This window comes from Aspergillus tanneri (genome assembly GCF_003426965.1).
Source record: "Aspergillus tanneri strain NIH1004 chromosome Unknown AapTan_4_pilon_pilon_pilon, whole genome shotgun sequence".
NCBI lineage: Eukaryota > Fungi > Ascomycota > Eurotiomycetes > Eurotiales > Aspergillaceae > Aspergillus > Aspergillus tanneri.
In genome coordinates, this window is record NW_022984631.1 from 4,370,035 (window position 1) to 4,397,733 (window position 27,699).

General features: G+C 44.3%; 7 protein-coding genes across 7 annotated transcripts; 4 read left to right on the plus strand and 3 right to left on the minus strand.

The window, feature by feature from the left end:
- Positions 1–39: 39 nt before the first annotated feature.
- Positions 40–3,592, minus strand: ATNIH1004_006609 (uncharacterized protein; the record flags this gene model as incomplete). The annotated part of the gene is made up of 6 exons (XM_033571236.1): positions 40–255; positions 1,066–1,515; positions 1,564–1,659; positions 1,708–2,085; positions 2,215–3,229; positions 3,585–3,592. 6 exons carry the CDS (start codon positions 3,590–3,592, stop codon positions 40–42), a joined length of 2,163 nt encoding a protein of 720 aa, XP_033427268.1.
- Positions 3,593–12,223: 8,631 nt separating this feature from the next.
- Positions 12,224–12,886, plus strand: ATNIH1004_006610 (uncharacterized protein; the record flags this gene model as incomplete). The annotated part of the gene is made up of 1 exon (XM_033571237.1): positions 12,224–12,886. One exon carries the CDS (start codon positions 12,224–12,226, stop codon positions 12,884–12,886), a length of 663 nt encoding a protein of 220 aa, XP_033427269.1.
- A 72-nt stretch (positions 12,887–12,958) lies between these two features.
- On the minus strand, positions 12,959–13,663 carry ATNIH1004_006611 (uncharacterized protein; the record flags this gene model as incomplete). The annotated part of the gene is made up of 2 exons (XM_033571238.1): positions 12,959–13,378; positions 13,433–13,663. The coding sequence occupies 2 exons, from the start codon at positions 13,661–13,663 to the stop codon at positions 12,959–12,961; spliced, it is 651 nt and encodes a 216-aa protein (XP_033427270.1).
- Positions 13,664–18,081: 4,418 nt separating this feature from the next.
- ATNIH1004_006612 (uncharacterized protein) lies at positions 18,082–20,025 on the plus strand (the record flags this gene model as incomplete). Its single annotated transcript, XM_033571239.1, has 6 exons — positions 18,082–18,489; positions 18,545–18,645; positions 18,701–18,809; positions 18,865–19,042; positions 19,098–19,328; positions 19,454–20,025. 6 exons carry the CDS (start codon positions 18,082–18,084, stop codon positions 20,023–20,025), a joined length of 1,599 nt encoding a protein of 532 aa, XP_033427271.1.
- A 2,108-nt stretch (positions 20,026–22,133) lies between these two features.
- On the plus strand, positions 22,134–22,513 carry ATNIH1004_006613 (uncharacterized protein; the record flags this gene model as incomplete). Its single annotated transcript, XM_033571240.1, has 2 exons — positions 22,134–22,250; positions 22,304–22,513. The coding sequence occupies 2 exons, from the start codon at positions 22,134–22,136 to the stop codon at positions 22,511–22,513; spliced, it is 327 nt and encodes a 108-aa protein (XP_033427272.1).
- Positions 22,514–23,014: 501 nt separating this feature from the next.
- Positions 23,015–24,362, minus strand: ATNIH1004_006614 (serine/threonine-protein kinase; the record flags this gene model as incomplete). Its single annotated transcript, XM_033571241.1, has 5 exons — positions 23,015–23,193; positions 23,265–23,430; positions 23,489–23,805; positions 23,860–24,156; positions 24,251–24,362. The coding sequence occupies 5 exons, from the start codon at positions 24,360–24,362 to the stop codon at positions 23,015–23,017; spliced, it is 1,071 nt and encodes a 356-aa protein (XP_033427273.1).
- A 2,222-nt stretch (positions 24,363–26,584) lies between these two features.
- Positions 26,585–27,169, plus strand: ATNIH1004_006615 (uncharacterized protein; the record flags this gene model as incomplete). The annotated part of the gene is made up of 1 exon (XM_033571242.1): positions 26,585–27,169. One exon carries the CDS (start codon positions 26,585–26,587, stop codon positions 27,167–27,169), a length of 585 nt encoding a protein of 194 aa, XP_033427274.1.
- Between the last annotated feature and the right edge of the window lie 530 nt (positions 27,170–27,699).

A 27,699-nucleotide genomic window follows, 5' to 3' on the forward strand; every position in this document is an offset into this window, starting at 1 on the left:
AATATCTAAAGTAGTGGGTTCAGTTACTCTTCAAACACCTCAGAAGTCTGAAACTACTTGGAGGTCAAAATCGTGGTTGACGCCTTGGCATAACCGGTCGACTTTAGCCATTTCACCATCTTCAATTAGTACATCAACTTCAGAATCAAAAGCCAGTGCCTCATCATATGCCCTATCGTCAAAGTGTGTGACAGACATAGCCACCTCTTCCCAGACTGTTCCCGCGCGGGCCAGTCCAGCCAGGAAAGGGTCAAGCTGGGCCGTTAGAGTAATACCGGATGATGTTACTAAGTTCCACCCGCAGTCACTAATGCTCTATTGGTGACACTGTCTGGTTTATTCTTCAAATGGGCTTTCTTCCTCTAAATACCACCTGGAAGAACTGTACGGCCTAACAAGATTGGCAACAACGAGACACTAGTGGCATATTTAGTCAATACGACCGAGCCAGTTGGTTTCTCGGTCATCGGATCAAGAGTGGTATAAATGTTTCCCGCCAAGCCACTTTGCGTTAAACCCAAGCAATCACTGGGAAGAATTTTCTAGCATCGTGCATGATAAATATGTCTACGTGTCGACTACTACGCCAGCGTTGTCCACAACAACAGTCGTGACTTGGGTTACTCCCACTTGATTGACTCCTAGGATAATACATACGTTGATCGATGGGATAGACATGTGTGTGGCCATGAATAGCATTATATTCCTGCCTAAATGTCTTGAGTCTAAAGCGCACACAGTTAACATATGTTTCTTTTTCTTCTTTGGCTAACTGTTATTATCTTTTCTTGTTGGGGAATAAAGGGGGCCGCAGGATTGTATGCTCTGAGTATTGCGCCTCCCAAGTTTGTATATTTATATATTTGTTTATTGAAGACTTTTTAAATGGGTAGCAAATATTTGCTCCATCTTTCCCCAGATCCCGGGTGCATTGCCTCAGACAGCAGTCGGTGAAAGCGCGAGAAAACTTGCACGGTCTGAGAAGGTCCAGCGAAGAAAGTTTGCGTCCTGCATATATTCCGATAGTTATATTTTTAATTCCTTTTTGCATGTTGTATGACTCACCTTTCGCTGTGTTCTGACCAGAAAGCACCGTGGGTTACGAAGGCCGAAACAGATTGAACGACCACCTACCAAAAGCTCAATACAATAAATCCGGTGGCCACTTTCATCAGAAAGATATGAAATAGCGATTCCTTGGATATCTTCACCAGGTTCCAAGGTATGTGTTGCAGATCTGATGGTAAGTTCGCCGAGAGCCGAGGGGCAACGGTCACGGTAGAACAGCAGAAGACCGGTAACAGGCCCTAGCGCCGTGGCTTGGAAAGCTTGTATCATAGAGATCGCATTAAGGGGCGCAGTTGACTGCAAGCCCATGAATGGGGGGATACTGGGTATCACTGTTGAAGTCCAATACTGGTGATTTCCTGCCACTTTGTCTCGAAGTGGATGCACAACTGGACGTTGGGGACTTTGGAAAATTCCAAAGGCCGACATGTGGTGATCCAGAAGAGACTCCCTCCATCAGTAAAGTTCGCTAGAGAAAAGTATTAAGCGTCCTACCTTTCCTATCGCAATTCCGGCCACATTGGCCACTGAATGTGATATTTCAGCGGACGGGTCACCAAAGGTCACGGAACGGTTTTTGTTTGTGGTAAACTAAACGGTCAGTTCACACCACGACGTTGCAGACCATAGTCAACCCACTGTTAGTGCCAGATTGCCATCGTCCGGAGCACTGCCGACGGAGACAGTAGTAATAGTTTCGTCGGGCAACAACAGAAAGGAGAGTTTAACGTCAGAAGTGATTGACGGCCCAAGTAGGTGAACTGTATCTTTGCAGACAAACTCCAACGCGCTCACAGCAAATTGTCCCCAAACTGGGTTCATGTATGCATTGACAGCAGTGACCTGTCGAAAGTCTGTGGTGAAAGTCCATAGTGGATACAGACCATGACTTCGCTTGTGGCGGTCGTACAGGCAAGACAGGGTAAGTGACAGGTCTACAGGTACTTGGGTCGTCGGGAAAAGGACATGTTGGTCTATATCGATTCGACAGGCTAGCTCTATCATCTTCTTGTCCTTCTAGAATGTCAGTTTTTTTGCTGAAAATATCAAACGGGATAATGTCTGCTGAAAAAAAAAAAAAAAAGAAAAGAAAAGAAATAAAAAGAAAAGAAAAAAGGAAAAAGAAGAAGAATAAGAAGAACTCACATCGTACGATATCAGAAGCTCCGTCCTCGATGACTTCCACTCTAGGCGACTGAAAGTGCCATTTGTTGGGGGTAGGCCATGCCACTGTAGCTGCCAGCCATTCGAATCCTTGACCTGAATAGCAACAAATCGCCCACCAACAGCCGCTATATGGAGGCCTTTAATGCTGTTCACGCGGACAGAACTCCATGTTTGGCCCTTATAGCCAACGAGTATCCCATTGAGGATAATGCCTGACAGAATGGACCCATCGAACGTGAAAGTGAGTTGAGACACATCCTTCGTAGGTAACGCATATCTTTTGGCCAGTTTTGGTAGACTGCGATCCAAGACTGCGGCGTAGGGCACATACATATGTCTTGGAACCTGTACAAGATTGACGGTTTGTTCCATAGCCGTTGCAACCATTCGCACATTATCCCAGATTGTCCTATAGTTTGCCGTACGGGGATAACGACCTGGCGGATTCCGCATGATTTTCTTGGCAATGGTTCGCACATTAACTTCGCAGTTTGCGCCATCTTCCAGGTCGTATTTGCGACCAAGTTCTTTCCACCGACGTGGGCTGGGGCCATAGCGCAGAACCTCGCTAAGATTGACGACGTCCTCCTCTTGATCAAGGAAGTCATAGATTCTCTGAGTGAGCTCAGGGGCTAAAGGAACCGGAAATTGACCTCTACTAACAGCCCTCTCATCATTATCATCCATGACCACGAAGAGATCCGCATCTAGGTCACCAGCCTGGTAGGCGAAAGGAATTTGAATAAGGAAGGGAGAGAGATTAAACAGATATCTTGAGAAACGATCAAGCCAATGCTGGCTGAAACTTTTAAGCTGTAGAGCTCGCTCAGCGATCGACCAGCACCCGCAGTGAACGGTGAGTGCCTGCAGATCGTAGCTACGGGAATTGAACTCGTTCATACGGTCTCGCAGTAGTAACTTCCCGGCCCCGATCCCATTCTGAACTGTTTCCTGAAGCACATAGTGTTGGGTATGCGAAGGATTCAGTGGCAGTCTGCACAAAAAGCAAGTCAGTATGACCTCCATAGCGATTTGTCACAGAACAAAGTCGTCGCGAGCACCAAGAACAGCGCCCCTGAGCTTTGTTGGAGTCGGGGAGAGTTGGGCCACTCCGCAATAGTCGACCGGAACTAGTGGTAATCTAAACCGGTTTTAAGACACGCCGGCTCTCCAATTCTCGGGGGACGGTCTCGCTTCATTGATGCAGGCCAGCCGACGTGGTGCTGGGAGTAATGTCAGGAAACTCGATATTCGTCTCCTGTACTATTACCGAAGGAACGGGCATCGTCGCAAAGCAAATCGTCCAGAGTATGGAGTACAAAGCTCTAAGCGGCTGAATTAGTTCTCACCGTAGCATTACTGTCAAATAATATGGGGTCGAAACCTAGAGATCATAAAAGGAATAATTAATCAGAAAATGGCCTGTGCACTCAAAAAAAAGAGCGGAACAACAAGAATCAATCAGCTCAAGAACTGCTTATTTAAGACCTCTTTCAAAAATCGTATTCTATTTCCTAATTAGGATAACCCCGAAAATCTGACAATTACCCCCTCCTCCCTTTTTTGGTTTCTGACTACACACCGATGAGGCGCCCTCGTTCGAGCGGTCGGGCACCCCATGTTGGAGCATATCGCCAAGCATGGGCACCTGCCTGTTTCGACCTCGCTTAGTCATCATTTATGTAAGCTAGCTTTTAGTAAGTTAACTAACTAGTAGCGGCCACCCTGCGGCCACCCGTTCAATAGAACAAGCAATCGCTTCCAACACCCCATACTGGTCATGTGAGCCAGCAGAGCTGTTGGAAGCATGAAGGAGTCTGGGATTCAGGGGTACGGAGGCACCCACGAACTAGGCTAAATAACTACATAACAGATGCTGACTAAGACAGTGCAGACCGGCATCCGGAGCAGAGGGATATCCCGAATTCCCGATGTTCCAACAAGAGCACATGCCCATTACCTCATGGTTCTATATTACACAGCATGACGTTTGCCTAACAATTCTGACCAATGAGCGACAGACTCGTAGCTCCATGTCTTACTAGGCCTATCACACATATTAGTAAATGAGCTTGTTAAAGCTCCATTTCCATTACTGCACACGAATCAAGCAATTTAGGTGTCATGGACCAGATGTGGGGTATACTGTGAACTTTAAAATTTTTGACACTGTGTGTTAATGACGTCCGGTTTGACCGATCGACTTCCTGCGCGCGATCGATTTCGTTCCACTACACGTCTAATCCAGTAGGATCATATTGATTTGCGACCAACATTGATCTACAAATTTACGCGCTTCCCTGTCAATCCCCGGCATTGTTCTTAGAATGGATATTAACGCGGTCTGCATTCGACGAGCACCCGTCAGTGACATGAGAGAGGATAATCTCTGCTCCCAACACTCCTTTCCCCCCTCTTGTACTTCCCCCATTATGGGATTGCGACGCTGAGGTCGATGTAAATACCCCTGAAGCCCCACCGACCTTTACCCATCCCAGCCTTCATTTTGAACATGGTCAAATTACACCACCTCTGGATAGCAGTGAAACCTTGGACCCAAGAGGTCCTTCGTTTTCTTCTTGCACTTTTCTCGACACTATCAGAACAGAAACTCGCAATGGTTCATCACACGATGCTCTCACACGACAGTGGCTTGACGATATACCCAGTGCTGCGCAACGAATGATTGCCGCGGATTTAGCTGTCAATAAAATTCGGGGAAAGGACAGGAAGAAAAACGGCCAGTCTAGAGTTAGTAAAGGTACTCGGTCGGACATACCAAATCGTCGACCAACTGATGCGGGCGTTATGAGTCATGCAGCGCAGGCACAAGTTAATTGTCGGTTGGCAAATCTCCTCGATGATCTACACCTTTAGATTCATCTTCAGTGGCGTGTATGTTCTTTCTTCAGTACAGGTAATGCACTAGCTGCATTAAAAGTGTTTTATACATTACATATATCTGGAGTACTTCGATTCATTAAGATATAGATAATCCGGGCCGGAGTGGAGGTCAAAGATGCATCACGCTCACAGTATTCAGCCAGCGAGCGACGAATTTGTATTCCCATACAAATGGCCCTTTAGAGCCAGTTAACTATATCTCAACCATCCTACTGTCACTAACGTTTATATTGGGCAGGTCACTTCCATATAAGAATCATTATTCGGAAGTAGATTTAAAAAAAAAGACCTATAGAAAACAATACCACGCCTGAAATTCGTGTAATCTATAATATATTCCCAACTACTGTACCTAAAAATAAAAATATAGATATCAATACAGATAGAGACATTGCCTTTGTAAACATCACTTATGAAGCACACAACCGTTTCAAGGAGCTACACTATACCATAACTGTAGCGGATTTTTGTTACTGGCGTTAAAGATGGGGGACACCAGGCCAAAGCGCCCGCTTGGATTGGTGACACGTAATAGCCTCGTTCTTTTTGCACCCTGGTCTGAGTGGCCTCCAACACACCAAAAAAAGAAATCCTGGAGAGCTTCAATCTTTTCAGGCTAACTACACATATGTATAATACAAGGCATAGATCCCTGGAAAGATCCCGTAAGGGTGGTAGCTATATGGACAATGCCACACTCCCAATTCTCGGCCTGTACATTGCGATAGGCCAGTTAAGAGCACGTCAAGGTACGCTGGGAGGTGAGGACAGCGACTGAGAGCTGTACGGCAAGGCCTAGCCAAAAGACCAGACTCGACGAACGGGATCTCCACATAATCATCCAGGTTGTATGTTGTGTTGTTTGTTGGTTGGGCGGGGTAGAAGCTGCGCCGCATATACAATCCTTACATTTTGCGTTATGCTACTATGGATAGCTACCAATCAATGCATCCGCCTTCAGCTGAGCGGCGTAGCATGCATTATGATCAGCTTGAGGTGTACCTTAAGCGAGATGTAATATGGGCGTGGGCAAGCGTTTCCCCTCTTTGATTTTTTTTAATAAGAACCCCGTCCAGAAAAATCACCCTTCATGTCTATACGCACTTAGCTCTTTAAGGCTTGTTAAAGTGACGCTTCAATGAGATTCTGACTTTCTCATCTCACGCCCAGCTCATAACCCATTTTTCTACACTTCTACCATACTCGACATGCCCCACAGAGGACGAAGACCAGTCAAGAGATGGTCCATGTATCCAAAACTCCACGATGATGTAGTACGCTTGCTGGCAGGAGAAGGACTCATTTTCAACTTTTACAATGTCGATGAGGATAAAGGCTGCACTGATAATCGCGACACCCACATCATGGGCCGATTTATATGCCACAACCGCGCATGTAGCTCCAACGGATGGTCAAGCAAGAAAATCGCCATCACAATACGCATGTATCACGGACATAAATATAATGCAAGAGTGTACCATCAACGCTGCAAGAGATGCGGCAGCCTCAGCCGACCACTTCTGGACGAATCATATGCGGAAAGAGCCACATACTGGATCAAAAAATGGAGTGGTGTTGTAGTCGAAAAGCCTTCATCATTCGGTGATAGCAAAGGTCCACACAATAGTCAACTCTGCGAGGGATGCAAAGCTGGTCATTGCAGTGAGTTAAGGGTTGATTGGATTACGAAAATGGAGAAGTGAGTCTTAGGTCGAGCTTCATCTTTTATTCAACTAACCGTCAATCAGATTGACTCTCTAAATACAGTGAACATATCAAGATGGATAAGCCATTTTAATCTTGTACAGTTAATATTAATTGGAAGAAAGGGCGGACTTTATTTATTTCATGCTTCTGAATTTCTAACATACCAATTCAATTCAAAGTTCTACAGTATTAACTCCAGTTGTCTCGCTTAATGCGCAGAAAAATCAAAGTTATCCCAATGAGTAGACAGGAGACAGGCTGCAGTAAATGACCATCCGGTGCCGTTTTGTTCTATTTTCACCAGTAGGTCGTTTTATTTAATCAAATAACCTTGAGGGAGGCCATTCCCAGGGCAATTATTAGATCAATACTGCAAACCCCTTTGGTTCCGCAACGCCAAGCTTTACTAAGTCCAGACAAAGACAGTATGCAGATGAGGTGACCTCGCACTTTACAGATATAAATAATATACAATGATAACCACTTCAGGTGCGACTTCTATTTCTTTGTTTGGAGAAATTCCACAAGCATTGGAAATTATCAAGGACAGGATGGCAGAAAATCTGGTAAATTCCGTCTCTAAGACTGATACCTATTCATACTCACTGATAGGAGAGTACAGAATATTTGTTTATGACGCTAAGATGGCCTGTATACCAATGGATAAGCTTCGTCGCAGTCTGAAACCGATGTTTACAATGACCACCTCCAAGATTTGGAGAAAACAGCCTTGTTGCTGCAGTCCATGCTGCAGCATATAACGGAGCATCAGAAGACAATGGCTGAAGACCTAATCCAGGAGGGAATGAATGTCAAGCATTCAAATCAGCCTGCAGTTGGAGGTATGGCACATGGGATCTTACAGCATGATGCTGATGACCAACCCATGGACGGTTCTTTTGGAGTAATTGCACCATCACACATCGCACCTAATATTGCGGGGATGCAAATTGGTACAGACAACTATATGGGCCTCTGGCTTGTTTGCATTTCTATTGTCCTCCCTCCTCTTCTGTTGCTGTTAATTATTCTTGTATAATTAATTCATTACGTGCACTATGTAGATTACTCTTCAGAGCATCCAAAGGCACAAAGAACCACTATGTTGCGGAGGAAATCCTTACGAGTTTTTATTTAATGCATATTGTACAGGACTTTTCAAGGCTCCGTGATACAGATAAGCGGTATTTTAATCCTATAGGAATAAGGGGGAGTGCGGTCCTTTTAAGAAGGCAAGGTTAATTACAATATAGTTCAGAAACTAAAATAATAGCAATATCTTCGACCTTATTGTTTGATTGCGAGAAACTGGCAAGCCACAACCTACGACGACAAATTGCAGCAACTCTTTAGGCAGGAGGGAACAGTAGTGGAAGGGCTGCCCCGTTTCATTAATAAACAGGCACAGATACTCATACCAAATTCTTGGAGGAGGATTGTCTTTTTTTGGACCAACTCAATCCACATGCATTGCAGTAGTTTCGTTTCCCGCTGGGGCCCATCCTCCATTCAGGCGACACTTGTGTATGACAGCGAGCACATCCATCCTCTCGCTTTTTTCTGTTTTTAATAGCTATATTTGCTATATTGCACTTAATCAGCTAACCGCAGAGACAATATTGCAACATTACTGTATACCTTTTCTTGGGCCTTCAAATGCTAATTTCCACGAATCAATTATGATACATATTAATATGTAGTCTTTCTCCTTGAATAATTGGCGGATAGTTTGTATCGACGCATGCAAGTCCCTAAAAGGGACCTGATTAAATATCGACTTCAATATTGCCACAGAGTCTGTCAAAATATAAGAAAGTGTCCACGATTATTATATTAATAAAGAGCTCTTACCGGCCTTTAATGGCTCATCTGAACAAGTAATCCTTTCCAACAACGACGCTTCCAGACTTACATTATAAAAAAAGCAGCTAATCAGGTGCCTAGCAAGCGTGCCACAAGTATCGGCTGGCAGAAGTGTGAATAATAACTTATGATAGATATTCGTATGATAAGTTCTGTTAAAGAGTGAGCAGCCCTTATTCTCTTGTGAAATGTCCAGAGCTGTGGCGATTTCCAACATGTCTTTTTCGTTGCGACGGCTGCGTCAATTCCTTGCCCTGGTCACGAATCTCTATGACCTTGGCTGCCTGTGGAGCGGGTATCTTGAGACTTGTTAGTTATATATTCTACTTAGACTTGGTCACTCACAATTAACCCAAGACCGCTTGTATTTTCACAGCAGCAGCATGATAACAAAGGAAAGTTCCCATAAACTATGTGCTGACCATTAAAGAGGAAAGAGCGAAAGTTATCACAGCAAGAAGAGCATAGAAATTCAGGCTGGGATTGCAGAAAGAATTGCTCTCTCAATGTGTCGGGTAAGAACTGAGGAGTAGACACTTGCTCGAAGTTGATGGGTCCTAAATTATTGGTAATTGATTAGCCACTACACATAAACTATTACTACAACATACCTTCATCGTAGGTTAAATAACTCCTTTGTTCCAGAGAATCTATATCATTTGGAGCTCCTTCCTCCTCCCTCAACAAGGCTAACTCGCAAGCAGGGTTAGCCATTCCTAGTGAGACAGGAATAGATGAAGGTTCGGCGGTCTCATCTTTTTATATCAGTCAGCAGTTTATAAAGTGGATGAAGGCATACACTTCCACGTACAATTTATATTATAACTATGCCGATTTCCATGATACTGGGAAGTGACGTTGAATATATCTTCCAAAATCACGCTCTTTAGTTTGAAACCTGTCTGCCGTTTGCAATCAAATATTTCCTCCTTGAGCGGCACTTTTATTAATTGCCATAGGTATGGTTCTACAAAAATATGGGCCAATAACTCAACCCGTTCTGTCATTATTAGCTGATTTCTTTTACTCTGGTTCTTACTCCCCCTCGTTTATTTATGAAAAAAAAAAAAAAAAAGACGGGGAGTGGAGGGAGGGGCATTCCAGTGCATCACTCTCACCTTTTTAATTAAATTGTCTGGTGCTCTATGAGGAACCCAAGTCGGCCACCAACTTGGCTTTGTAGAGTATCCGCCCTTGTATGGATGCTGGCTTTTCTTGCTTGGTTCAATGATATTGATTAGAAACTTTGCAAGCGAGCTGCAGGTATCTTGTTTCAAATTTTGGATATTTTTCATGGTGATTTCTCTGAATGTAAGGCCCATTGTATGGGTGTCAAGGAGATTTGGATCGAAGGAGTCAGATGATTGTAGTTGAGGGCGCTGGTTTTCATTAGTATAGGCCACAGGGTAACTCAAAATTGGTTCCATCTTTCTGCTTGCGTGATTTTGAACAATATAAAATCCAAGAAGTACTATTTAAACGTACGATCACGAACTATTGAAACGAAAAATATGGAATAGATATAAGTGAGTGTGTATGATAAAGAGAAGAGGTAAGAGAAAGAAAAGTAAGGAAAAGAAGATTCAAGCTGGGAGCAAAGGAATATTAGTAGAAACTATGTTGCAAAAACACTACAAAACTTCCATCTACTAAAATAAACCATGCTGGATCTAACGAGGATTCAATATATGATAGGTTCTCCCTTTAATAGAGCTAGACTGAATAGAGTGACATAGTTAATGGTCCAGCGGGTTACATTACACCTAACCAATATAGACTAGAAATTGTGGGTATTGGGGGGCCGTTGGTGTTCGTCCTTCTTGTTTCATTTGCTGGTGGGTTTTGTTTAATTAGACAAACCAAACTTCCTATACCATTATAATGATGCTAGAGCGTTCTTAGGAAAGTTATTCCCACTTTCATAACTTTTATTTAAGTTGTGGTTGTCTAAATCCTGCTCTCGTGCCCCGGGGGGGGGAAGAAAGGAAATAGTGTATACTATCGGATCTACTAGCAAACCGTGTGTTCACAATGCACCTCTATGATTACACTTGGAAAGAACCCTTGGGTCTCGGTTGCGATTCGCAACACTGGATTAGACACTTATTCCTAGTGTTTCAATTTTTGTAGACGCCTGAGAATTTCTTGATTTATATCTTGAACGGTTAGGATTGGCTTTTGTTTCCAAGATCCTTTAATAGATCAGTAAGCATATCTCACATCAAAATTCCAAGGAATGATAGTATCTGAAACTAACTTAAGGCTTTCACCCTCTAGCTACTTACAAGCTAAATGCGTAAGTTCATTCGCTGTGTACCAAGTCAGCGGGAAATTATAACTTTACAGGAGTACCTACATTCGACTCATATCTTGCTCAATTTCCTGTCGGAGGGATTCCAACTGTTGATCCATATAGCGAGCCTTTTGCACCTGCTCTTTTAATGCCCCAGAAATCATTAGAGAAGTCAGCGGCATATCTTTGGAAGAAAAATGGCTCACATACTATTATTCCTAGGCGACGTTCTTTTTGGCAAAAAAGACAAGGGAATAACTCCACCTGGATAGAATTGTAACTTTTGCCCCCAAAAATAATTACACGTAGATAGTCATGACAGTCACGACATAAAACGCATTATCAGAGGACACACTAAGCATAGGATCCATGATTGACAAATTGCCTGGGGATTTGAGCCCGTACACAAGTAAATACAAGACTGATGCCCTTCCCCGTATTTATAATAGCAAGAAGGGATTCCTATAATTCTAGGAACATCGTCTATATGCGATGCTACACATTAGCCTGGATAGACGCATGCATTAGATGGGAAAGAAGAGGAATATAGTAATCTTACAAGCGCCACCCCCACTGTAAAAATCTGTTAGCCCTTCAGAGGGAGATCAAAGAGTAAATCTTATGCTGGCAAATGCCTGTCCTATGGGACCGACGCTGCCACTGGAAAATAATAGGCCCATCTGGAATTCCGTAAATACTACCTTCCAAGAAGTGATCATAAACACACTATTAAAAGCTAGCCATAAATTCATTTACCCGGGAATCGGATTGCGTAGAGAATCACTGCGGCTCGCATACAAAAATGGCAAATGGGTGGTAATGTTTAACCTATTGCAGGCTGTGATGTTGTAGGAAGACTATTCCAAGACAGTTCTAGCCTGGCTAGCCCAGTACTAGTGCGCCGGAACCATAAAATTGATACTACCTGCCAGCGTGATCTACTCCTGAATTCGCGTCTAGCCTTGCCACTGGCTAGATTTATAGAACTCCACAGCCCTTGTGACCGGTTTCATTAGTGGATAAATTGGTATGACATGGAGGGTAGGTACTGAGGCTGAAAATGGGAAGCAGCAAGCGTACCGGAAGTAGCTTTCATCTTCCCCGACTCCCTCTCCAAAGACCATCTCCCAGTCTTTTTTCTCCCCCACTCCTACGGCACACCTGCATAGGCTCACTTTTCACCTCTTCTCCTCACTAAGGACCAAATCCCATTGGATATCCATGGCTGGAGGGGCCAAATACACTCGAGCTGTCACAGCCTGTGACATACTAAATGGCGCATCCGACAAAATAGGGGAACTAGTAGCATTTTTCGAAAGGGATCAGACATCCCTTATTGACGAGATCAACCTATATGAAGATCAACAAGACATGCGGACTACCTTCCTTCGGAAGAGGCCAAACAGGGGTCGAAATCCAACCATAAGCGAGCTGTTCCAGCGCCTACTAGCTATGAGATTCCTATCAGTAGCTTATGAGGATTGGCTGGAACACTCGTCAGGAATACCTCCCAACAAATGGTACCATTCTAGGCGCCCTCCTAATCATGGCCTGTGCAGAACCTTTATCCGCGAGCACCAGCTTCCTGACACATCTCAAGCCCGTGGCTGGTTTGAATGTGGCCAAAAGCTTCGCAGGATTGAGCGGGAAGTCGGCATACCAGGAATCTCTGCAGTGATGGTTCCAGTTTTACCAAAATTTCCCCATTTCTATGATTCGGAGATAGGGAATACTATCCGGCTTCTAAAGAACGGTGCATATGCTGATCTGCAAGGTCTTGCTGTGAAATTAACAACCGAGTTTACGGGCTATTGCAGTTTTACAAGGCAGCAACCGGTAACAATGTCCGGCTATACATTGAATTTAATGGCTAACTCTTCTTAGAGATCCCACACTACCGTCCGGCAACCGAACGATTCCACCATCCTAAACGAATATCAGATAGCAAACAATGCGCTAGACCTTCATAAATGGCAGGGCCAGAGGAGACCAGATGTCACTTAGCATTGGACGCTTTGAGAAACCCTGCCAAACCATCCGTGTCCCACTGTTCGGCGACGGCTGGACGTGGAGCCCACCGAAAATGACCAAAACCTCATCGGTTCCAACAACAATTTCATGCGCATCCCTGCTATCAGTATTCTGGAACTGTACCTCGGTCTGGTGATGGGAAGAGGTATAAAGTTTAAACAGTCCATTATCCCAGCACGCAGGCTCCCTCAGTGGGCGGAAGACAGAGACGGCTTCACATGATGGATGTGCTCTCATAAACTCTCCTTTTTGTTCTCGCGTGCCAGCGAACTCAACAATAGCAGGGCCCTGCTTTTTGATATCTGGAAAACGCATATTTAACAAACCTTCGACAATATTCCGAATCTATCCAAAAGATTAGTTTTGGATGTCTTTAAACTTGGGGTAGGAGCGATATACCTGGTTGCCGGAGTTAAGGAATCTTTCACATTCGACCCCACCTTTGCAATACTGGAAACATCCCTTATGATGCTTTGGGTTTTCATTATAGACCCTTTCAACTTCTGTGATATCTTCTTCCCGAGGTTCTCCATCACGGATGCACATATAACCCAAATGCTCCATCAGATGCGCGGAATTGAAATGGAAGGCCAGACCCCCTGTACCCACGGAAACATTGCCGTGTTCCATGGCCAAAGTTCGATGACTAATTAACGACACGGCTAGTTATACACAATATGAAACGTCGCCTTCGAATGGGCAAAATATTACCCTGAGACAGATTAGACAACTTATAGTAATATGTCCTTCACCACCCTATGTATATTCTCTTGTGTTAGTTTAATGTAAATATGGAAGCTATTATACTTTGTCTATTATAATATAGGGGACATGCATAGTGCAAATTAGCGTTGCTTGAAAGTGTAGTATAGTTTGATCTGACGCTACTGTCGCATCATAGTACCCTAGCGAAAGTTGTAAGAAACATAAGCGCAAATGGGGCAGTGATAACCAATTTACAGTCTCAAGAGACTTTTTGACAGAACAGGATTGATATTGCTAGACTCAAGTATCAATAAAATGGAGCGAAACGTTAGCTAGGGCCGCTTGTTACTTAGCGGACGAATGTCATGGTGATTGTAATCGACGCGGCCAATGTGAAAATTATTATCCACGGCATCAAATGCCTCAAGGATAGTCTCTAGATGACTTCCACAGAATACACTCCGATCCATCAGCACATCATCCTTCTTTGCCCACACCCGATTCTGACGTCCATCTCCTTCTAGGCGTACTCTCTTTCCTTCCAGCCAGGCTGCCCATAAACAGTAGCAATATATGTAAACTGGACCCAATGGTGTATCCCATCAACTTCAACAGTATCCGATGACTTTGTCTGAGCAGTTCCAAGGAATGATAAGCCAGTAACTCCTGTCACTTCTTTGACCTTGCGTTCAGCAGCTTCACGCAGTTTTTGTCACTGTCTTCGACTTGCCCTCCAACCCCTTCCAAGCACCCAGGATGACTGCCACTGACAGGATGCTTCAAAAAGAAACATGGAACAAGGAGATGTATCGTTATCAACAATAAGGATATTGACCTGCAAAGAACAGACGACTTCCTGGAATATAAACCGGCAATTAGAGCATTCTAAAGTAGAAAAGCGAAAAACGAGATAAATCAGTATCAAGAAGAATGCCACTAGGGCCAGATGTTGCCATTCTCGGTGCCACCTCGAGAATGTTGTATAGAACGAGAGAAAGGAGGTAGTTGTTATTTGAGAATAATAGAATTATTTCTCCTACATACTGCTTTTCATGGCTTTTTTATAGTATGGCCCTATTCACCTAGTATTACCATCCGTATTCCTCCGGAGGTCCAGCTCTAACACCGGCGATCGAATACCTTACGAGTACCAAGCCCCTTCCTACGTTACATTATTTCAGCCTGAGCTTCGAGCTGGACACGATGCCGACCAAACTATATGACTACCCCTTACTGGTATTTTCAGGCAGTCATATGTAGTGATATGTGTGCTGGGCCTTGATTAATTTCATGCGTACATAGCTAGGACATGGTCAACTTACATGTGCCATCTAAGATAGGCGACTGCTGAATTTGTATACAGATTCACCACCGTAGGTGAAGTAAATCTGGGGCCGTCCCTCCGACACAGCTGGCTTTTCCGGGTCTTTGAAATTCGAGCACTGCATCACATACCCCTGATCGCTTAGTATATCACTCACAGAAGCAAGCGGCTGGCTTCCTTGGCACTCTTCAATACGTCATGGGTGTTGTCTCTTTAATACTAGATAGTTGTCGGTCCAAATCTTCTCAAAACCGGGAAAGTCTAGACAATCTAGCGTAGGTGCATCCTAGAGACGAAACTGTACTCTCACATGTGGCGACTTGTTGGCCATAGATGATGAAAACCTGAATTTAAAACAAAAGGCAGGACCTAATATGAGGCCCAATATATGCAGTATGGAAGATATAATAGGTTTGGCCTGCCCTTACCAAAGTATTCATGATTAAAAAAAGGACGAAAATGGCTTGTCGGGTATAGAGAGAACTAAAAATGCAATCGAGACTCGGGCGCAGGATTCTCTAATTATCTTGGAAGAAACGTAGTAAAACAAAACGGTATTTCGTTTATTTCATACACCCGAGACGATTGCATATTTTATGATCCTCCAATAGCTGACGACCACGCTCCGACTCGAGAAGCACCTTCTCTTCAACATCTATTAGCTTGAATGCAGTAGTTTGCACTTCCTGCGTGAGATTGATGAAATAGCGCCAACTCTCTTGACGCACTATACTATAATGGCTATCCCCAACTTTTTCCTTTATGTAGTGTCTGCGAAACACAGGACGTCCATCCACTTCAGTCTGCCCATCCTTTAGCTGAGAGCCTAGAGGATCTGTGACTTGATTAGATTGTTACTTCTATATCAGTAATGCATGAACAAACCTTGGGAACACGGGTCAGCAGCCTTACGTGATAGGCCAAGGCAACCCCAAAAAGATAATATAGATGCAAGGAGGGGACTCATAGCTCTTTATGGGAATAAGCTGAGCTACTAAACAGACAATATACCTCGGGCTTTGACAGAAACCTTCCGCTGATTTGAGCCATTAGGTCTTCTTAGACCCAAAGCAGACTCGCGGTCATCACCAATATCTATATAGATCTTTTTGACCGTGATTAAACTAAAACAAGGTCGACATTGTGTCACGGTGTTGTTTAAGCCATTTATCGCATACAGAGACCGAGTCAAGCTGAAAAAAATCGGAACACTACAATTATGTCTAATACCGAAAATAGTTACACAGTGTAACTTTGTCAAACCGAATCCTCGAACCAAGGTTGGATAGTGCGGACTCTAAATTCTCATCAATTTGTTAAGAGTGATGGACCATAAACAAGACTCGCTAGGCACCAGCGCCTATCATAAGCCGCTAATTGAGCTGGTATCTGTGGGTGACGCATATCGTACGTAGGCGATCGTCGAAACACTTCCCGTGCGTCACCATCCGCTCCCAGTAATTGCTACCGTTAGTTAAGCGCTGCTATGCTGGATTCTGTGTTATCGGATACCATTTTTCTGCCGGCAGGTTTGTTTATCGGCACACCCGTATGATTTTGAGTGTACGCACTCACTTCGACAAATTTGACAATACATTTAACAAGCGGTGACTCTACTGACCACTCAGAGTGCAGGGTATTTATTACCACTAAAAAATCAGCAAAACCTACGGGATACCATTTTCTGAATCTTGGCGTAAATTATGCACGGACTCATAATGGCATCAGACAAGGCTCCAGTAAGAGTAGAAGAGTTGATGATCTAGCGCCATCACTTCGTACCCCTGAGATCTTGGCCCAAAAATGATTCCGGCGTTTTTCAGGTGAGTCATAGTAAAGAAGTACGGTCATCTAATCCCTCACTACATGGCCCAATCACAGCCTGGCAATGGGGGCAGTACAGAGGTATCAGTATCAGAATTCGGGCGATACTTATGGATGACCGCCTATTCCTTCATATATCTACTCTAAGTACAAATGGGTTAGTAATTGAGGCTCCTAACTCTTACCATTATATCAGTAATGTAGACGAACAATAGCATATAAAACTATAAAATCATATTGCTTAACCGTGGGGCTTCCAAACGATATAATTAACAGTCAAAAAATTCTAACGCTAGAGCGCATTAATCTTAAGCAGCTGAGAACAGTCTGCCAGAGATAACCGTAGAGTTCATTGGGTTAGACGAGCGCCAGAAGTAATAACATTCGACGGGGAGCTTACTTATACGAATAAAGTAGTTATAAGTTACCCTCTTGACAAAAGAGATAATTAATTTTACATTTACATCTCTATGTGCATTTCGTAGACGTAGGAGAGATTGAAATAAAAATGTAAGAGATCATGCGAAAAGTTAGCTAACTACAGCTTTGGCTATGTAAAAATATCATTTAGGGAAGCTGATACAGTATCAGCGATACTATTTCCGCTAGATCCAAGCATCCCCCCTCCAACTTCCCCCCATGATCATCCAACCCTTTGTGCAGTGGTAGACGCTTGGCTATTGGATTGATCCCATGACGGGATCGCAAATCGACCTAGACTAAGTGAGGGAGCTAATTAGTTAAGCCACAAGGGCTAGTTAACTAAGTTCTAACATCTCCCCCTGAGTGACTGAGTGCGGGGTTAATCATTCCATACGTTCACAATCTTCACCATCGATGTTTAGGTAGTCCACATCCTTCAAGCGTCCTAAATTATACATAATGGGCAATAGTAATAGCTCACCGGTATGTTATGCAGGGAGGTGGCTTTCTTTAAACAGCATACTTACTATTTAAACCAGGCCCAATCTGTGATACCAACTAAAATTAGAGAACTAGCAGAAGCAGTGCAGTCTGCGGGCGATTTCGTAAGTTAAAATGGCAGAATTCCCGCTACTTAACCTACTAATAATGATAAGGATGCTGCTTGTATGCTAAGACAGATCTCTGATTCTCAAAATTTGATCACCTCGTGCCGTGCAAAGTTGATTTCCAGAGTACACAGTCGGAGCGATCCAACAAACACAACTAAGGCATGGTTCCAAAGTTGGGAAAGCAAAACCAAAAACACCTTTCAGCGGAGCAAATTTCTCATCTTGCGAAACTTACAAAGAATTGGAGCTGTCGGACCGGAGATGATATTCCACAACACCTCTATGACTGGATCTTAGAACCAGTGTCTAAGTTTTGGGGATTCAAGGTTTTCCGCGCAGACACTGAGCTTGTTGAGTATTGTTTAAGCGACATCGAGGAAGTTGAAAACGCATCTAAGATGAATCCTGTTCGCCGTAGGGTTATACTCCTCATCCTCTACGACATTGTTCAGGAAGAAAAAAAACGACTGCAAGGCGAAGCTGAGAAGAATAAGGCTCGCCGTCTCGGCGAACCTGAATCCGGAGACAGTAAATCAAGGGCATACCTTACTAAAGCTATCAGGAACATTGTAGATCAAGCATACCGCTCCCATAATTTGACGGGGGGATGCTAAAAGTCGCAAGCGCAAGCGATGCTCCCAGCTTCAACGATATGGGGGCCGGTGGTCACTATTTGAGCGACGAGAGGCTATATTAGAATTCCCTATTACCTACGCTGCGAACAGGTGAGTGGCTACCTAATAACGTACAGGTCGACTATTAACGCGACGTTACCCCTAGTTTCGAACGTGCCAAGATGGAAGAGATTGAGATCGAGGCGTTAAATGAGTATGAAGCACTAATGTGCAATCATAAATATCGATCTATATTGCAGAAAGCCTTTGAAGCTGTGTATAATGCATACGCGTCCCACAGACACAGGCTAGCATTCTTGCACAACCCAGCTAGTACCGCAGCATCTGCAGAAAGCGCCTCTTCAAAGGAGAGGCCAAAAGCGCCGTTGGCATGACAATTCAACGACCGCCAAGACAGCCAGAAAGAGGTCTAGTGCATTTTCCTTCACTTATAGCCAAGGAGAATGTGCACAGGATTTCCACTTCCGAGCCCGAAACGATGAGATTGGTAATATACATGCCGTATTTAGACTCGCAGAAGTAGGGACTAACTTTTACCACAGATCGTATGAACATCTCCGGCCCAACAAATACATCCGAAGCGGCGGTAGATAGTGGAATAGGCTCTTCGGAGTCGGTATCTTCCAGTTGCCGCAGCCCCCGGTCAGATTTGTTAGCAAACGACATCCAGTTAATCGGAAATAATCTTTTTAATCATTATGAGGCTAGAGGGCAATTAGGTTCGCAGGACGTCCCGTCATTGGAACCATCAGTCAACTCTTTTCAACCACCGGGTGAGTCAGTCGATTGTGGACCATGTGTGGCGCCCTTAGTTTCAGAAATGCATCGGGGGATACCTAACGGTACAATTATCAATGTATGACTCTACTTAGTCCCTTTGGTATTGACAATACCCTAGATACTAGTCCATGGAGGCTGCCCCTTGCTGCTAGTCAGCAAATTACCGCCTTTGCCGGGTCAACAACCGGAGAACCTAATTCAAGCCAACCCTCGTCCCTCGAAATTCATTGTTCATCGACTAACACGAGAGCGACGACGACAGGAGTAGACAGTCAGCAATCCCCTGCGTATGCGTCAGCTATCATGAATATTTCAGACGGCAGAGACCAAAGCAATATTTCATCAGTCAGAACCGAGACACATGGTGAAGGACTTCACTGTACGCCATATAACGTTGTAGTTCAAGGCTTTGAGGATGCCTTTTACCGAGGTGCAGGAGGAGAGTTCAGCTCCCAGAATGTCGCTCGAGGATTTGAGAATGTTTTCCATCATCCCGTGGGAGACTCAAGCTCTGAGGATGTCCCTCAATGCCTTAGAGATAGATTTCATCAAACCGCGCAGGGAATACCAAATCACGATGATATCGCCCGTGGGTTCGAGAACAGTTTTTGCCAAACTTCGATCAATTACCAAAATGCCGCCCGAGGATTTGAGGATGCATTCTGCCAGTGGAGTGGAGTTGAATTATGAGAGCCTTGCTCGAGTATTTGAGTGTGGTATTAAAGCACTTACTATGACCTGTAAGGGGATACCACTAAGTAAAGCACTGTGCAGTATCTCATATATCCTTTCTACCATGCAAACCGTCAATAAAATAAAACTGAAATGAAACATTCGGGTGGTGTATTAATACAAATTCTTTAGATGAAGGGAACATATAAGTATAGCACTGTATTCTCAGTAACTCATCACGAAAAATCTGATATGACCAGCACTGTTAATTTTGCACCTCCGGGCACGTCGATACTACATTCCCTGGGAATATGGTAGTAATGATCTGTATCTAAGGCCAATCCCTCAATTGTGACCTCCCCACATACGTGAAGAGGAATCATTATTGTAAAGGTCTGGCCAACAAGCGCCTTCCCAGGAAACACGACAAGACCTCCCCTTTTATAGGTCGATATTTCCCTCGGCAGACTAGTATTCTTTTGGTATAACTGCACCTACATCAGCTGTTAGAATCTATATCTATAAACCCTTTATATAAGACCCTCACCTTCAGTGGATATTCCAAAATAGCCGCATGTATGGGAGCGTCACAAGCATCTGTGGCAAAGAACCGTGCAATCGTACTGCGTTTCGGTTTGGGTAAAGATTCGGCGACTGGTTGGGCTTCTTTCCAAGCTTCCTTCGCATAGTCCCTGATGTTATCTGATAACAAGGGGATAATTGATGGATCGGATGTGGACATTGATTCGACATAGAAAAACCGCTGGCTGGTTCGGTGTAGCGTATAATTCTTTTTTCGAGAACAAAACGCGTATTTATATGTACTAGCAATAAACAGATCGAAACGTTTGTCGAGACGCCTCCGGTTGTTGAGCATTCCCAGCAGATGAAGCTTTTGAAGAGACAGTCATCCCCACCAAGGTGGGGTGTTATGAGTCACATGACTCTTGCAATATCGTATCTGCCTCAGGCACTCACGGGGTCGGAGCTTAGCAGCTCCGCTGTTATCGAATATCAAGTACAATTCGCCCTGGCAGGGCCTGAGCGCAATTGTTTCGGTGTGGTGTCAAAGTCACAGTGTGTAAACAACCCATCCTCGCAGTGCCACACTTCTTGACTGTCATAATTTTCCAATTTAGCACGTTTGGTTTTAATAGAAATGGCCCGTATTGGAGCATCTAAGCGCTAATGTGCTTTTAATCTCTTCTAGCCTCTGTCGGCGTTCACCAAGGCAATCTGCCATTAAGAGGGCCCCAGTAATTGCCAGCGGCAAGCTTGACATACAGTCTGGGGACTGTATACAATAAGGATGCAATTTGAAGTTTCTTGCACTTCCCCATACCTTGAGGACCGGATCACGAAACGATCCTAGATTCCGTGGATTGGCGAATCCCAGACTATCGCAGAGAGCTGCAACAGCTGTAGAAAAAAATCTGGATCTGCGAAATACTCAACATAATTTTGTTGCTTAAACACTTGACAGACGTGCCGCACGTTTGCCCAGTTTGCTAACCGTAATGGGGCCTATTCTAGGTTACGCGCCGGTGCTAGTGATATGTCAATTATAGAGAAATGTGTACGTACACCATCACGGTTACACCTCATAGGGAGCTACCTTATGATCCAATCAATCATCTTACCCCCATTTTAAGGATGCCTCCCTAGACTCTGTACATGCCACTTTACTCAGCCTTGTGCGTAGCACGCCAATCATTTTGTCGACCTGGTTGTCTGAAGCGACTTTTAGTGCATAGTAACCATGGTATTGGCTGGAAGAGCTCTACTAATTTCTGATCCTAGAACTGTGGAGATCAGTTGTGGCAAATGACAGCAGGCCGTTTACCGCTCAATTGCACCCCTCATTCCCCCAACGAAAACTTTTGTAGATACATCAAACCCCTTGGTTCAAGAACCAAAATGATTTGTGAGAGTGCATGACTGTCTAATTGGTGCGTAATTTGAAGCACCTAGCATCTGTAATGCAACCGTAGGGTGTAGAAGTACCCCACTCTTCTCTATATATACAGTACGGTTCCGTCGCCTCTTTCGTTTCTATCTGCTTATACTGGCCCTTATTAGTACACATTGTTCAAAATCCTTTCTGTTTATTGTTGAAGCCGAGCACTATGACTACTATCGCCCGCCGCTTTATATCTTATGTCGGCAAGGTCAAACTGAGCGATTTCAAGGATTCGACACACATGGCTCTTGTCGACAAATACTGTAAGGAACAGGAGTCACGAGTGAGCCATAGTTCTTGATCCTCTGTAGAGTTCATTCAACTGATTAATTGCAGGATTCCCGCATCAAGCAAGCCTCGATCCAAGGAACAGAGCTCCACAAATCGCACAAGGATCCAACCGACCCGCTCAAGGTTATCTCGGTCCAGTTTCTTGATGAAGAAGGGAAGAGGGTAGGAACGGGACATCTTCATGAGGATGGGACCTCAAAGTTTCGTTACAAGCAAAAGCCACCATCCGAGTCCAGCTCTGCTGGATTTGAGTAGGTGTGGTACCTTGTAGGGAGCCAAACTGGCTTCTACCTGGGCGGGGTCGACTCCTTGACAAATCTAGAAGGCCGGCACAGGTTACCCTCTTTTAAAGCGCGCTAGTTTTGTTCAAGTCTGAAAAGCTTCTTTAGCAGGCAGAGGGTGCTATTATTCCCCAGTTCTTTGAGCTCAGGTTCTTAGCTTAGTTGGTTTGCTATATAATGGACTTTCACATACAATGATTCGCTATGTAGCCTAAAAGTAGGACGTCAGTCAAAATATATTCCAGTACAATTCCGTCCTTGGAGTTGATGTAATGGATGAAAGCCACAGTGTTAGGCTCTTAACCACATTAGTAGCTGACTGATTTACGGATCTAGGGACCAAGCTGAACCTGGGCTTTCAAGAGATTTCATTTATTACAAACGTGTCCAAGTGACGGGAAGAAAAAAGAAAAATAAAGGACAGGAGATAGAGGTTGGTGCCTAAAACTAGGCAAACATAGGCTTGACTAGAATACTATAGCAACCATGGGTCCTGGAGCAGTTGATTTGCGGTTTTCCGTTCTTCTGGCAGCCACTTGAGCATTGACCTCATGAACCGAAGAAAAGATTCTTTCTCTTGTCCAGAGAGTCGCCTCTCCAGACTCTCCAGGGAGACCGATGGTACAGTTGCATCTTCAAGGGCAACCCAGGAGCCTACGTGTGTATTAGCCCCATACCTGTGGCCAAGCCTACAATAAACTTCCAACGCAACAGAGGGCGCTTACCGGTAGAGTCAAAGCACTGTTCTGTCGTCTCACTACGTTTGACGAATTCGCTCGGTGGTGGCCCAATCAAGCCAACCATGAGTGCCAGATGTTTAAATGGATCGTGGCCACCTTTGGTGTCGAATATATCCCCAAAGAGATGCTCCCCTTCAAAAAGGTCCCATATCTACCCGAGTAATCAGTAAGGCAATTTGGCATGGCAAATACGCAAGCACTGTATTTACCAAAGCTGCCAGATTCCAAATGTCAACGGCATTCCCCCACGGCATTTCAAATATAATTTCTGGTGCTCTATAAATATGTGGTTGGACAAACGGGCCAGATTCTTGTTTTTTGCCAATCCGCGCCTCACCAAAGTCGCATAGAATCGGGAGTCCGTAGCTCTTATTTCCAGCAGGTCGGCGGAAGCTTCGACTCTTGTATATAATACGACACTTGTCTATCTGCTTCCGAGGGCTAGGATCCTCGGCTTCTGCTTTTGCGAAATCAACTAGCATGGTGTTGTCCTCTAGACTGAGCATCAGGTTGTCGGTCTTCAGATCTAGATCCAGTTAGCAATTAGACTCCTGCGCGATAGCAAACGAAATCGGAGTACCTGTATGAATTACCCCAGCCTCAGTATGTAAAAAGTCAAGAGCTAAAAGAAGTCGCTTAACTATCATTTTAAGCAGGGGTGGATCAAACGGCCGTGGATTGAGTTTTATCATTTCAAGAAGCGTCATGTGCATTGGTTGCAGAACTAGACAGCAGTGTCTGCCGACTAGCCCCTGAAGTTCAAAAGAATCGTAAAGCTCACGGATTAGGGATTGGCCTCCGTGAGTAGAATGAACTTTCGTAAGATGCTCGTAAATATTTAGCTCGCGATCTGTTGCAGTAGGGAACTTTGGCAGCGCTGTGGACACCTTCAGTACTTTATATTTATTGTCCCTAAACATAGTGGTTTGTTAAAGGAAGCTTGCTAGAGTTAGTTATAATAAAGTACGCACCGAAGATCCTGGCATAGCCAACTGGTTGAGTACGCCCCATAGCCAATTTTGCCCGCGACTTGATATCTGGTCTCGTATACGTCTCCGATAGTGACTGGGTAGTAATGCTCATGTTTATAATGAGGTAGTGTCTCCTCCTCTATAGGTATGTCTAGTGGTAAAGAAATATATGAGATGTTGGAGGCTTTTCTGGAGGTGGGCTTTTGCCGGAGAACGTTTCTCCAGAGATTTAAGCGCGATGCCATGCCTGCATTAAAATACGACCTTGCGGTGTAACACCAAAGGAGCGAGGATAACTGTGAAAGAGAGAGTTTGAGTATTCGTTGCGGAGAGCGCAACAAACTGGAGGACGATGGGAGGCGGGAAGGCCGCAATTGCAACCGCCCGATAATACCAAGCTGGTAGTTCTGCCTCACCGTAGCATCTGCCTTGGCATGCTACTATTGGCTATTCGTCCTTTGAATGAACCCTGAGGTGACGATACCCGTCGTACCGCCTCACCCCATTTATTTTGTCGGCCAGCTGAATACGCGTATGAGCTAGTATCACTGATCTATGGATAAGGATCCATCTATATTGAAAGTAAGGTCTCTGACTCTCTGAATCTATCTGGGAGAACTGAATAAAAAAGGTCAACAAAGGAACAAGGTCGGACCGAGCGGATGCTGAATAATCAGTAATATAGACCCATTTTGGTCGACATATTTTATTGCAGTCTATATAAACACCACTTGCTGTGCATCTTTTTCCTGTTTTTAAAAATCTGGAGTATTCTACCCTGTAATGTTGAGCCCAAGGTTGGAAGCTGTGTACAACAACAGCACTTAGTGGCCGCAGCGACCGATATTATCAGCTTGATGTCCATATTGGGTTCCAGCCAGACCCGAGCTTTGATGCGTCGCAAGATCTACGGGCCGAAAATCTAGTCCCCGAATTAAATGTCGGATTTTTTTAGCCTTACGAAGGGAGCGTTTCAAATTGGCTTGTTCGTCTTCTGAAAGCATTGATTTTAGCTTTCTATCAGGAATATTACAGGCCTTTATGAAGTTTTCAACAAAGCACAACAAGTCCAGGGCCTGACTTGAAAGTCCACATTTTACGTCCTGTGGGGTGATGATGGTATATAAGATATAACAGAGAAATTCAATCTCATCTTGCCATTGACATAGATGTAGATGATTGTGGAGTTCTTCCTTAACATCCATTTGAGTGATGGTGGCTCTAAGTCATGAGTCGGTGTGAAATTGTTAGTTGATGAAAAAGCTATGTAGATTGCAGCTTCCCCCCTATGACTTTCGGTCTTTTAAAGATCTCGAACTTGTCCTATGAAGACATCTAAATTAGAGTACAGCTAGTAAAGTGCCACCTTGATCTACCAAAAGGGTTGGTCAAACACATTAATACCGGTGCTTTCTAGAAATGCAGCATTAGGAAGCCATTCTCAACCTCGCAAACCAGCGCCACCATATAATTAGTGTAAGAGGTGGCGAGTTTTATCTTGGTACTGTGTTCATCCAGATGACTAGAGGACCAGCATGAGGCGCCCTCCTTCAACTCCACACATTGATGCCTTCAGACAAAGGTAATATGGCAGTTACCCATCTGTTAGTGCGTAGTGCATGCTGCCATTATAAAACAAATAGAAGATGCGTGAACACTTTTGCCCATGCTCTGAGCAATTCTTGACACCCTGTTGAACTTGACCACCCTGTTAAACAACTTTGCCCATACAGTTGAGCAACTCTCGTCCACCCCGCCGAACAACTTTTAACCATCGTGTTGGATAATTTTTGATCACAGTGTTGAGTAACTCTTGAGCCCTGTTGTACAGCTTTTGACCACCCTGTTGTATAGCTTTTGACTACCCTGTAGAATAACTTTTGACCACCTCGTGAACACTTTTTGAGCCATCCTGTTAAATATCTTTTATCTATGTTAAGCAACTCTTAACCACCTTGTTGAACAACTTTTAACCATCCTGTTGAATAATTTTTGACCACACTGTTGAGCAACTCTTGACCACCTGGTAAACAGCTTTTGACCATCCTGTTGAACAACTCTTCTTCTGATTTCTGTCAGCATTAATCATCAATCGCAAGCTAGTTCCGTTATTGCGAGTCATCGCTATCGTAACCTAACTAAGCGAAATCGAAGTTATAAAATCCCGGCCCCCTCCCCTCTTTTCCTTCTCTCCCAGATTTTCCTCACTTTCCTCCAGAAAAGCCCCAGCCTGCGATATCGCAGTCCACCACCTCTCTCAACCACATCAAACCACTATTTTTCTTAATACTTCTCTCTCTTTTTGCTGTTTATTTTCCCTTGATTGGAGTAAACATGAACTACCCTCCTACCCAAGCCACTGCACTGCAGCAAGGCAGACAAGACCAAGTTGATCGCGGACCTAGCATAACCGGGCAGGTCTCGTCTCTGGGAACTCCTCCAAAGCTGCCTGCTGGCTCCACCCCGCCATACCGGCAGTCAGACCATACAAGCAACGTCGTGGGACCCCAGCAACACCAACCACTGGGTACAAGGGGCCAGCCGCAAGCGATGATTCCAGTCCGGCGTCAGACTCAGCATCATCTTCTGCGGTCACAGAAGCAGCAACATTCCCTGCAGTATCAAAACCGGGTGGCACAACTCAAGGCCGAACTGGAACAACAGGAACGGCTCTCTCAGAGTGAATCGAAGCAGGAGGTATTGAACGAGGTCCAAATGATGCTGCAACAATTCCAGCAGCAGATCGAACAGAAGGCCCTCCACCAAGTTCAACAGCAGATTAATCTATGGGCTCAGATAGCCCAGGTGACACAAATTCAGTCACAGGGGGCCCTGATTGAATCACTGACCACGTCGCTCGACTCGGCTCAGCGTCGAATTCGAGAGCTGGAAGGGGAGGCAACGCAAGAGGAAAAGTAGTCTCCCATTGGTCTATTATTGTCGAGAATACATAAGACATGCCTGTGGAGATGTATGTAAGAATTAAAGCTCTTTACCGAGCATCGTGTTAGAGAATTTTATGCATTGCTTCACGGATGAGCCCATATATATAGCAGTGAATGTGTAGCGCAATAGTCTAATTCCTTGGTAGTGCCCGGCTTCTAATCGACGAAAAATAATATATTAGAAAAAAGGGACAATAGAAGTGTGCCTTTCATCGTTTGCTCTTTCTAGCAGTGGCAATGGATTGATGGTATATAAAAGATGTATGAAGTTTAATACTATATTCTTAGTTTCAATTTCTGGCAAGTCGCTTCCTTCCTATTATCCGAAGCAATGAATCAGAAGTCAGTGTTTTATGCACTATTGGCCTAAACGGAAGGGCCCAACCAGCCAACTGCAATCCTTTCTACAGTTATCACTACTGATTTACCTCGCCATATATATAGTAAACCCTACTAATTCTCTACTCTCTAAGCTATCCTCAGTGATTACTAAAAATCAAGATA